The 12611-nt window shown below is 37.3% G+C and overlaps 1 protein-coding gene across 1 annotated transcript in view; it reads left to right on the top strand.

Moving 5' to 3' along the window:
* The first annotated feature begins 1950 nt into the window (after positions 1-1950).
* The window catches only part of kifap3b (kinesin-associated protein 3b), a 76832-nt gene continuing 66171 nt past the window's right edge, over positions 1951-12611 (top strand). The window contains exons 1-5 of the mRNA XM_060898211.1: positions 1951-2069; positions 6576-6707; positions 9672-9823; positions 11686-11747; positions 11824-11965. Of these exons, the coding sequence (XP_060754194.1) occupies positions 2038-2069; positions 6576-6707; positions 9672-9823; positions 11686-11747; positions 11824-11965 (520 nt within the window). The 5' untranslated portion in view covers positions 1951-2037. The remainder of the gene's footprint in view (positions 2070-6575; positions 6708-9671; positions 9824-11685; positions 11748-11823; positions 11966-12611) is intronic.

Genomic DNA, 12611 nt, shown 5'->3' with positions numbered 1-12611 from the left:
CACATTATATATGCTTTTTTAACCTGGAGGGAACCGAACGGGTTCCTGTTTCCAAGTGATTAAAGTTTTTCTCATTTTGTGCACACGTCATCGTTTGTAAACTGAAATCTTTGTAAATTACAGTTAGGAAAGTCTATTTTTACTCGGGCCCTAGCTACTGAGATGACTTATCCCGCAAGCTTCAATCTGCAGTCAACAACAGAATATGCACTTTATCTTGAAAACAAGCATGGCCATTTTGATGTTGTTATCAGTGTTTAATTTTGAGCATTTATATTGTAGCTAGAACTTGCCAGTCTTAGAAGTTGGAGTTTCAGTTTGTTATGAGTTTTATTATATTATGAATAGTCTTATTAATTGAACAATATGTTACAATTGCATTATAATGTTTTGGATATGTGCTTTTATTTTAATGTGTAAACACTACTGAGAAGTGTGGCAGTAATCTCTGATCTTTGTGGGAGTTTAATATTTTTAGTGATTAAAATTTTTCTGGTTGAAGTCATAAAAGTCTATGTGTTAAGAGTTTTAAGACCTGACAAAACTGAATTCTCAATAAAATGTTGAAAAATTAAGTAATTCTTGTGTATATCGCTCAACACTACTGATATCATGGGGGGTATAATTTGGCCTGAGGGGTATGAATTGGCCTAGGCTAGAATGTACCGCAGAGTATAAATTGGCCTAGGCCAGAACATACCTGGGGTATAATCTAGCCTAGGCCGCTTTAACCCCAGGTGTAGTCCGGACTGGGGGTATACTATGGCCTATGCAGTGGTTAGTACGGAATAAAAGTGGACCAAAGATCCAAAGGGCAACCGGTGACCCAGTGACAGGCTAATGTTGGTTAAAAAGTTAATGCTGGATAAAACAGAAAGGTGTCAGCATTCACTTTTTCAACAGTTTGCACGACAGTGGCTCTTCTGTGGGATTGGACTATATGAGCTAGCCTTCATACCCCATGCGCATCAATGAGCCTTCGACACCCATGACCCTGTCACCGGTTCACCGGTTGTCCTTTGGATCCTTGGACCACTTTTGGTAGGTGCTAACCACCGCATACTGGGAACACCCCACAAGATGTGCCATTGTACATCTCACCATCACAATTTGGCCCTTGTCAAAGTCGCTCAGATCCTTACGCTTGCCCATTTTTCCTGCTTCCAACACATCAACTTCAAGAACCGAGTGTTCTCTTGCTGCCAAATGTATCCCACCCCTCGACAGGTGCCATTGTAATGAAGAAGAAAGAAGAAACCTTTATTATTTGTCACATGCACACTTCAAGCACAGTGAAATTCATCTTCTGCATTTAACCCATCTGAAGCAGTGAACACACGCACACGCACCCAGAGCAGTGGGCAGCCACACCAGAGCGCCCGGGGAGCAGTCAGGGGTTCAGTACCTTTCTCAAGGGCACCTCAGCCCAAGGCCGCCCTACGTCAACCTAACTGCATGTCTTTGGATTGTGGGGGAAACCGGAGCACCCGGAGGAAACCCACGCAGACACAGGGAGAACATGCAAACTCCACACAGAAAGGCCCTCGACCGGACACTGGGTTCGAACCCGGAACCTTCTTGCTGTGAGACGACCACCACGTCACGCCGCCCAGAGATAATGAGATAATGAGATAATCAATAGATAGATAGATAGAGAACAATATATAATACAGAATGCCTCAACAAAGAGGAAAAATTGCCCCAGGCAGTGTTGCTGGTGTAGTTTCCCTTCTCTCCAGCCCTAGCGGTGGCGCTGTAACACTCCTCTCTCAGCGCAGCACCGACTTTTCCACCCGCTGAGAGAATCTCCTGAGGTTGGGGCCGGAGCTCAAAACCAGTCCTTTACACTCAACTTAGTGCACTTAGCTGCGTTTAAAACCATGGCGCTGTGCACCCTACAGAGTGCACTAATATATTCACTAGTGGTGTGTTTGGGACGCGACCCGGTGAATCAATAATCTGGCATCGGCTCCAGCTCAATCCTGTTCGATGTTTACTGATAATAATAAAATAAACAGATTATAAAGAGGGAATAAAATGCAGTCTGATGACGCGCAGTATCTGAAACGGTAAGTTTATAGTTTATTAATCTAAAAAAAACCAGAACTAAATGGAGAAATGAGCAGAGGAGAGATGTTTAAATGCAGTGAGGGTGTGTTTCAGCTCCAGACTCCTCAATACACACATTTATATTCACATATTCTCAAATATATATATATATATAAATTGCATCCTTTTATTTTATATATCATGGCAATAATAATAAAATGTATTGCAAATGTATTTTATTATGATTATTATTATTTAATATATTTCCATGTATATTATTTTGAATATATTCCTGTTTAATGTATTTGTTTTTAACTTTTTCATGCATGCATTATTTCCAAGTATATCCTGATCCTGATCTCTAGAAGGTTTTTATTACTTAAAATTGGTTTTAAGTAAATAAATATTTGAAACAGTAAGTTTTATATTTTATTAATCGCAATAAAACAGAACTAGATGGAGTTAAATGAATGTTATTACAAACAAACAAATAAATAATTTAAAATAAATAAATATTTATTGCATTCATTTTAAATAAAACATGCATTTATAATATCTCATCTCATTATCTGTAGCCGCTTTATCCTGTTCTACAGGGTCGCAGGCGAGCTGGAGCCTATCCCAGCTGACTACGGGCGAAAGGCGGGGTTCACCCTGGACAAGTCGCCAGGTCATCACAGGGCTGACACATAGACACAGACAACCATTCACATTCACACCTACGCTCAATTTAGAGTCACCAGTTAACCTAACCTGCATGTCTTTGGACTGTGGGGGAAACCGGAGCACCCGGAGGAAACCCACGCGGACACGGGGAGAACATGCAAACTCCACACAGAAAGGCCCTCGCCGGCCCCGGGGCTCGAACCCGGACCTTCTTACTGTGAGGCGACAGCGCTAACCACTACACCACCGTGCTGCCCGCATTTATAATATGTTGGTTTAAAATAAATAAATGAATATGTAAATGTATTTATTTCATGAATTAATGTAGTCTCTTCATTAAAACAGAATAAAATATTTGAAAACGTTATGCTTGAAAAAGTGCTAAAATAAAATAATAAAAAATAAAAATACATTTTCTAATCTGTTTATATTTCTTAATATGCAGGAAAAGTTTGTTTGTTTGTTTGTTAGATGACCAAAATGTATCGGTCGTGTGATGCAGCTGAATCAGGAGTAAATAAAAATCTAATTCAAAACAGAGAGAGAGAGAGAGAGACATGCACAAACAAGTCGTTCGTTTTCATTGGAGGCTAAAACTAATTTATTTTCTTCACTTCGTTTGGGAAGTAGGGGAGATCAGGGAGACTCGGGACACGGTTTCATCTTTTGTCGATGATGTGAAATTCTTTGCAGGTCGCGTCACATTCATATTGCATTAAAGAGTATTGACTGCTCCCTCGTACCACAACATTAGTTTCTCAGTTTGTCACAAAGACTGAGCTTCAAACTTTTTTTCTCATTATTTTTTGAGACATTGTTGGGAGACTTGGGACACAGTGATGAGACATGGAACAAAAATAAAACACCTAGATTAACTGTACATGTTTAATTGTGATTTATGATCAAATCTTGTACTTTATGAACTGTATGAGCACACAATGCTGGTTCAGCGATAGAAAAATGTCACTTTACCCAAAACCTGACTCGACAAAACAGTTCCATTCTCAAGAAGGAATGAAATAAGTTTAATCCTCATCCAGGGATTAAACATTTTAAACTGTTTTATATTTGTTTCTGTCTCAGTCGGCTCCATCTCATCCTAAATTAGAGAAACGAGAGGCGTCTTTAACCACAGATGGCCATGCGACTCTGTCCTTGGCAGCGTTATGCAGTTCACACTCCATCGGGTTGAATTTCCTGGTCGATGCCCTCGGTGATGTACTGCAGGTAGCTGGATTTCTGCCGCCCTCTGCTTCGCTGAGTGTGCTGTGGAACATCCAGGTGATATTGCTGTCTCAGGTCTTTGTCCTGCCTTCTGATGGAACGTCCGAGGAAAGACAGCTGGCGTTGTATGACAGTGTTGATGAGGGGCGTGGTCTCGCTTTGATACATGATCAGTTGGACTGATGTTCAGAATAATTCAGAGGCACTGTGTTTGAAAAGCATTGACTTTCTCCTTGAGTGTTTTATTAAAACCAGAAAACAAAAAACCTGTCAAATGATGAACTGTCCCGACTCTACCTGTCTGGACAGTTGTGTTTTTTTTTTTAAAGAAATCATTAAATGTTTTTGTTCCTCAGAATTAAAGTTTAATACTAAATGATAACAATAATAATAATAATAATAATAATAATAATAATCTCATCTCATTATCTCTAGCCGCTTTATCCTGTTCTACAGGGTCGCAGGCAAGCTGGAGCCTATCCCAGCTGACTACGGGCGAAAGGCGGGGTACACCCTGGACAAGTCGCCAGGTCATCACAGGGCTGACACATAGACACAGACAACCATTCACACTCACATTCACACCTACGCTCAATTTAGAGTCACCAGTTAACCTAACCTGCATGTCTTTGGACTGTGGGGGAAACCGGAGCACCCGGAGGAAACCCACGCGGACACGGGGAGAACATGCAAACTCCGCACAGAAAGGCCCTCGCCGGCCACGGGGCTCGAACCCAGGACCTTCTTGCTGTGAGACGACAGCGCTAACCACTACACCACCATGCCGCCCTAATAATAATAAAATAAATTAATAAATATATTAAATAAAGTAAAAAATAATAAATATCTAAAATAAAAAAATACAAATCCGTAATAATTATTTGAGTGCACTTGAAATAAATAAAAAATAATAAACTATAGACCCCTTTCACATGACGTCACCGCGCCGCGAGATTTTGTTAGGCGCCATATTGGAAGACCGAGTACATGCACTCACAATATAAAACAAAGTACAGTACGAGCGAGAGTAAAGTGACACGATGGCGGATAATTCTGGTTATGTGAGTACATTACCAGCTGCAGAAAGGGCACGGTATGTGGAGAAACTGGCTGTGACTGATGGGTTTGACCCATATGATAAGACTCGGGGCAAGGGAGAATGGAAACATAAGGAGGACCGGACACCAATTCTGCCATCTGTTTGCTACCCAGACATTGTAAACTATTTGTTGTTTACACCCAGTGCCTACACTCAGTGTTCGAACTATGCCGATATTTTCGGGGGGTCCTTTTTTTTTCCCGGGGGGGGGCCTTGCGTTTTTCTCAGAGCGCGGATCTCCAAACACATGAGAAGCCTATCTTACGCACATATCACGCGGACTCCACACCTCCACACACGCATCGCGTCTGACATCATAACTCATCAGGGGAAATCATGTCCGCATTGGCATGTTCAAAAAACAACCTCGCGTCAACAATGATACCACACGCAAGAAAAAAAAAAAACAGTCAGGCTACTCAACAACCAACCTGGCAGCAGCGAGCAAGCCCCAAACCATCCTAAATTATTATTATTATTAAATTGTAGAAGTCTGGGAGGCTTGCTCCTCAGACAGTTATCAACTTGGGGCCACTTCAGCATGTTTTAAATCTGAATTTCTTGCGTTTGCTTACCTCAAAGTGTCCGCAGATCATGCACAGACTTATCCATTATATCCACAGTTTTTTGCCAAGTCTCACACAGGTTTCTTTCAAGTCTACTGTTGGGCCAATAAATCATAAATAAAACAGCTCAGATTTGTTTGTTTAAGTCGTTTGCCACTCCACTTTATTCTCGTGGGTTCACATACCGCTGCCGTTATTATCCCCTTATCACGAGTTTGTTGGTCTTCCAAAATGGCGCAGGGTCTGTTTACTTCTGGTTTCGGGTGACGTCAGTGAAAGGGGTCTATATATGGTAACTTGAGGCTACAGACATTAATTCCTAACAAATCCCCCATTCACCAGCGTATGTTACACCATACACACTCAGAAAATAAAGTACATTATTGTCCATTTAGGGGTACACCGGCTTGTCACTGGATCAGTACCCTCTAAGGTACTTATTTGCACCCTTTATATACTGCTTGGGAACATATAAGTACCTTCTTGACCCTTAAAAGGTACACATTGTTACCTTGAGGTCCAGTAATGAGCCCTGGGGGGTACATTGGGGGGTACATTGTACCTTGGGGGACAGAAATGGACTCCTGCTGTACCCCTGTTTCTGACACCATAGAATGGAGCAGGAGGCAAAAGAGAAAATACTTTTAAGTTCTGGATGATAAATGTATTGAGCTGCACAAACCTAACTGCAGTGTCCAGCTTTTGGGCTCCGAAGGAAGTCGGATACTGTCAGGGGCCACATCGAGCTTCTGATATCATTTAATCTCAAACCTGATTGGATGAAATTAATTGACGGGAATACAAACTGTCCCAGGTCTCCCCATCCCCGTTCTCCCCTACACCGGAGAGAAACTGCCTCATACTGACTGGCTGCATTTTGGTCCAGACATTTTGCATGAGAGGAGTAAAATCCTTTAAACTAATTTAATTCGTTTTTAAAAATGTATTTATTTGATTTATTTTTCTTTTAGGAAAGTGAAGCCGGGGAGTATCGATGTCCACCCCACAGAGAAGGCTCTGGTGGTGCACTACGAGGTGGAGGCGTGTGTCCTGGGAGAAAACGGAGACTCCGTACACGAGGAGCGGAAAGAGTGTCAGAAGATGTAGGTGTTTCAGTTTCGCCCCATCAGGCGTCTTCGGGTTAAACGGAAAATCATTAATGACCTCCAGCACACTCAACCTCAATTCGTACATCACTCAGTCCAGGGGTCATGGTGTGGAGGCTTTCTGACCCAGTGGCTGCGAAACTCTGGTGCAGTTTGTTTCTTCGACATTCCACAAAATTAAATGTAACTATGAACTGATTAAAAAAACCTTTTATATTCTTTGTTTAATGGAAGAAAATGTCAGATTGCTGTGAGGAATAAAACACTTCAGGATAGGAAGAGTCACGGCGCTTCATCACATCCACATCATCCTGTCATTGATTAGTTTCCCATAACAGCACATCACTGACCTGCAGAACCACAAGACACTCGGCAGTAACAGAGTTAACGCCGACCGTAAATCTGGAGAACCTGTGATATTTTTAACCTGAAACTTTGGGAACCTGTTTTAAAAATTTTTTAAATAATCTGAATTTTATAATTTTCTGAATCAACCAGAATTTGAATCTTTCTGAGAATTTAACCAAAAAATTTTGTTACTACCTCGACCTTTCAATTTTTTTATTCAAATTTTTGAATAAAAAACCCTGAATTCTTTACTAAATGAATTTGTGACCCATTTGTTTTAGATATGTGTGTGTGTGTATACAGGTAGTCGTCGACTTACGACTGCGTCTGGTTACGACTGACCGGTCGTAAACCGATCTGGTCGTAAGTCGGCCTATGTTAAATGAACGTGAGTATATTGTGATGTGTAATGATATTGTAATCATCTTAAAGTCTTATTTTATCAACATTTTCTTATTTCATTACCTTGGCTCATTATTTGGTTTAAGTCAAACACTGCATACTACACTGCGTACAGTACAATTCGTTTAATATGTGCAAAACAAAAAATACGAAATACAGGTGTGAAAAATAGAAAACATTTTAGTTTGAAACATACCAAAATACAAATGTAAAACATAGCAAAATACAAAACTTAGTGACTGCTGGCATCACTGGTGCTCCGCTGTGGGTCGTCTATGTCATCATCAGCTGTTACAGCGTTCGGGCTGGCGGGAGCATTTGCTTGTTTCATAAACCAGGAGTTAACCAGGAGCTGGGGCGGAAACTGTTGTACGCAGCGAGAGGCTGGATGCTGGGCGGGGCCAGGAGCTGGGGCGGAAACTGTTGTACGCGGCGAGAGGCTGGATGTTGGGCGGGGCCAGGAGCTGGGCCAGAAACTGTCGTATGCTCAGCTAGCTCAGCTGGAAAAGACTTGCCAGTCATAACCAGACGGTCGTAAAGTCGATCGGTCGTAAGTTGCATAGGTCGTAAGTCGACGACTACCTGTATAATAAAAAATCAGAATTTTTAACACAGAATTTTATCATTTCTAAATTTTTTGAAGCTGGATTTTTTTTTCATCAATCAAACAGAATTTTATTCTTTCTGAGAATTTAGCCTGAATTTTATAGAGATATTTAAGCCTTAATTTTTTACTATCTCAACATTTCTCTTTTTTTATTTAAATTTTTAAAATTAAAAAAAATCTCAATTCTTTACGAAATTAATTTGTGACCCTGATGATGAAAAAGTTTTAATGTGAATTTTGGGAACCTGTGTGTGGTTTTTTTTTTTTTTTTTAAAGACCAATATTTCACTTTTTTATTTAAAATTTCTAATAAAAAAATCTGGATTTCTTTGCAAAATGAATTTGTGACTGGAATGATGAATTTTTAACCTAAATTTTGGAAACCGTTTTTTTTTTCGTAATCTGAATTTCAAACCCAGAATTTTATCCTTTCTGAATTTTTTGAAACCAGATTTTTTTTTCATAAATCAACCAGGAGTTTAATCTTTCTGAGAATTTAACCTTTTTTTTTTTTTTTTTTTACTATTTTGACCTTTTACTTTTTTTTATTTATATTTTCAAATAAAAAAAAATCTGAATTCTTTATGAAATGAATTTGTGACCCAAATGATGATTAATTTTTAACCTGAATTTTGGGAACCTGTTTTTTGTTGTTGTTTTTTTTTTTTTAATAATCTGAAATTTTTTGAAACTGGATTTTATTTTCTCATAAATCAACCAGAATTGTAATCTCTCTGAGAATCTAACCTGAATTTTATAAAGAGAAATTTAAGCCTTAATTTTTTACTACCTCAACATTTCACTTTTTTAATTTAAATTTTCGAATTTAAAAAAATCTCAATTATTTACTAAAATTAATCTCTGGCCCAAATGATGATAATTTTTTACCTGAATTTTGGGAACCTTTTATTTATTTATTTATCTTGGTTTTAAACCCAGAATTTTATCCTCTCTGAAATTTTTGAAACTGAATCTTTTTTCATCAGTTAACCAGAATTTTAATTTTTCTGAGAATTTAACCTGAATTTTATTTTTTAAAATAAAATATATCAAATATATTTTACTACCTCAACATTTCATTTTTTTTAATTAAAAATTTCTAATTGAAATATCTGAATTCTTTACTAAATGAATTTGTGACCCAAATGATAATGAATTTTTAACCAAAATTTTGGGAACCTGTGTGTTTTTTATTTTTTTTAAATAATCTGAATTTTAAAGCCAGAATTCTTTTCTGATTTTTTTGAAACCAGATTTTTTTCATAAATCAACCAGAATTTTAATCTTTCTGAGAATTTAACCTGAATTTTACAAAGAAATATTTGAGTTTTAATTTTTTTACTACCTCAACATTTCACTTTTTATTAAAAATTTCTCATGAAAAAAATCTGAATTATTTACTAAATGAATTTGTAACCCTAATGGTGATACATTTTTAACCTAAATTTTTAAGTTAAATGTTTCTTCACTTTTTGAATCTATTTTTTTTTTTTAGTTTTAATTGTGAGATTTAGAGATATTAAATTTTTTGTACCTGAATGTTAGACTCTCTAAATTAACCCGAGACCTTAATTTTTGTTCTCCGTGTTTTGACGTGTTCTCAGTATCCGGCTGAAGAGCCTCAATGCCGCCACAGACGTCTCGTCTCTCGCCAGGAAGGTGGTGGACGAATGTAAACTCATCCATCCGTCCAAAGTGGCCGAGGTGGAACATCTGCTCTCCTACCTGCAGAACCGCAAGAAGCCCAGCAGTAAAGGTGTTCACGTCACTCACGACACACTGTAGTGATGAACATTATTCACTTTTCACCATCAGAGTCACGTTTATCAGGCTGCGTGTTCGAGACCCTTCAGTTTGATAAATAAAGATGAGTTCATACACACAGTGTTTCCTGTGTGTGAACAGAACCCCGGTGTGTTCTCCGCCTCGGTGCGGTTCTTTGCTCAGGTGAGAACACAGAACTCGCACTCGGGTCTCAGCGAGCGTTCAGTCACTTCTGATTGAGAGAAAGACTCGACTCTGAATCGACTCTGCTGCAGGACAGGAATTGGGAATTTTTACTTTCTAAAATTTGGACTCAATTGTATTTATTATTTTTTTTGGCCTTTTTTCACCTTTATTGGATAGGACAGTGTAGAGACAGGAAGTGAGCTGGAGAGAGACGGGGAGGGATCGGGAAATGACCTCGGGTCGGAATCGAACCCGGTTCCCCGGATTTATGGCATGGCGCCTTAGTCGACTGAGCCACGGCTCCCCCTTTTAACCTGAATTTTTGATGATTTTTTAAAAACAAAATCAATTTATTTCTATACTTTCAAAATTTTTAACCTGAATTTCTGAAGTTCTTTTTTAAGCTGAAAATTTTACTCTAAATTGTTTTCAATCTTGTGTTTTTACTATCACAATTTTATACTTCGTGATTTAAAAAAAAAAATTTAAAGCCTGAATTCATTTGCTACCTGAATTTCTGCATGCTGAATTTTTTTAACTGGAGTGTTTGACAGTGGGGGGTTTGTTTGTTTGTTTGTTTGTTTGTTTGTTTGTTTGTTTGTTTGTTTACTTGCTACCTGAATTTTTAACCCAGACTTTATGCTGTTTTTTTCCCCTGAATTTTTTTTTATGTGAATGTATTGACTTCTATGTTTTTCAAATTTTTGAACCTGATTTTTTTAAGTTTCCTTTTGTAGCTGAAAATTTTATTGAAAATTTATTTTCCATCTTTTTTTTTTTACTATAAGTATTTTTAATCTATAATTTTATCCTTTGGAACTTTTTTAAAAAACCTGAATTCATTTGCTACCTGAATTTGTGCATTCTGAATTTTTTAACCCGACTTTTTGACAGTGAAATTTTTCATCCTGGTTTTTTTTTTTTGGGTGATCAGAATTTTTATCCAAACTTTATGCTATTTTTTTTGTAAAACTTAATTTGTTAGGCTTAATTTTTTTAACTTTCTGAATTTTTTTTAACATTTTAAAATTTTCTCATTCTATGATTTCTTAATTTTCCAACCTAAATTTGTAACCCTGTACTTGTTTCGTTTTTTTTTTTTTTAATCTGAATATTTGATCTTGAATTTTAATGAGTTCAAGTAAAATGTAATGAATATTCTTTTTAGTCTGGTCTGTGGAAGTAACATTCATTAAACGTAAATTCAGTGAAATTGTAGATTATTTTATATAGACAAATGGATAGATGGAGAAATTGTATTTTTAGAAATTATAATAAAGCAAATAGATTATTAAACCTAATTCTAGAGGGTTTTTTTTTTCTCATTTCAGGCTTGAAATTTTGTTTTTATTGTCAAAAATGTTTTGCTTCTTTTTATAAATAAATAAATTCTGAATAATTTAATATCGTTTAGATGTAACCTCATAATAGCGAGAGATTTTAGATGAATCCGTCTTTAATCAAATTATTTTCACATGCTAAGATGTAATTTATTTGTAATTATAGAAATGTGGAAAGGATTTCATTTCCAGAATTGTTCCTGTGTTTGTTTGTTTATTTATTTATTTATTTAACATTCACAAGGACATTTCGATATCATCCTTTCATAATGTTTCATTTTTCTTTCAAGGATGTTGTTCATGTTTTTGTATCACTGTCTTTGAGAAGCAGAGAAAGAGGAGAAGAAGCTGGTGAAACCCCGAGAGCTCACGCCGTTTGAGGGGATGGAGGTACGGAACGGAAACATGCTCTGATCTTTATTACAGTTTTGTTTTTTATCATTGTAATCACAGTTTTGTGTTCCAGCTTGATGAGGAGGCTAACATCAATAAGATCGAGGATTACGTCGAGCTGCTGTATGAAGGAATCCCAGAGAAGGTCCGAGGCTCCACCCTCATCCTCCACCTCGCCCGGAATCCTGATAATCTGGAGGAGCTGCTGCAGAACGGTACCACGCCCGACCCTCTGGGCTTCTCATTTCGAGCCGGTTTATTCTGGGGGGAAATGTTTAAAATACAGAACATTAAACAGACAGAAATCCTCAAACATCTGGATTTAACACCTGGAGCTGATTTCCACACGGCTCACATTTCTCTAACCTGAACTTTTTTACTGCTTCAGTTTGTAAATCTGAATTTTCTGACCTCGAATTCTAAACTTCAACTTTATAATGTAAAACCTTTTCACCTTTTTCAGCCTGAATTTTTTACGAGATAAATTTCTGACCTGGAATCGTTTGATTTTAACCAAATGCTTTTTCTATTTCAATTTTGACCCTGAAGTTTAGGCTGATTTCCCCCCAACATGAAACTGTTGACCCAAATGTTTGATTCTTTTAACCTGAAATTTTTTTTTTACAACCTTAATTTTTTTTACACTAATAGTTTCACTTCAGTTTGGTTTGATGTTTTTTACTGTGAATTTTTTACCCCTAATTTGAATGCTTTTTAAAAAAAATTGTAAATGTTTGACCCTAAATTTTAATATTTTCTGATTCTTTAACTAAATTGTTTATGACTTGAATTTGTAAATCTGAATTTTCTGACCGTGAATTCTAAACTTCAACTTTATAATTTAAAACCTTTCACCTTTTT

Source organism: Neoarius graeffei, chromosome 17 (genome assembly GCF_027579695.1).
Source record: "Neoarius graeffei isolate fNeoGra1 chromosome 17, fNeoGra1.pri, whole genome shotgun sequence".
NCBI lineage: Eukaryota > Metazoa > Chordata > Actinopteri > Siluriformes > Ariidae > Neoarius > Neoarius graeffei.
This window is presented reverse-complemented; position numbering and strand designations above follow the sequence as displayed.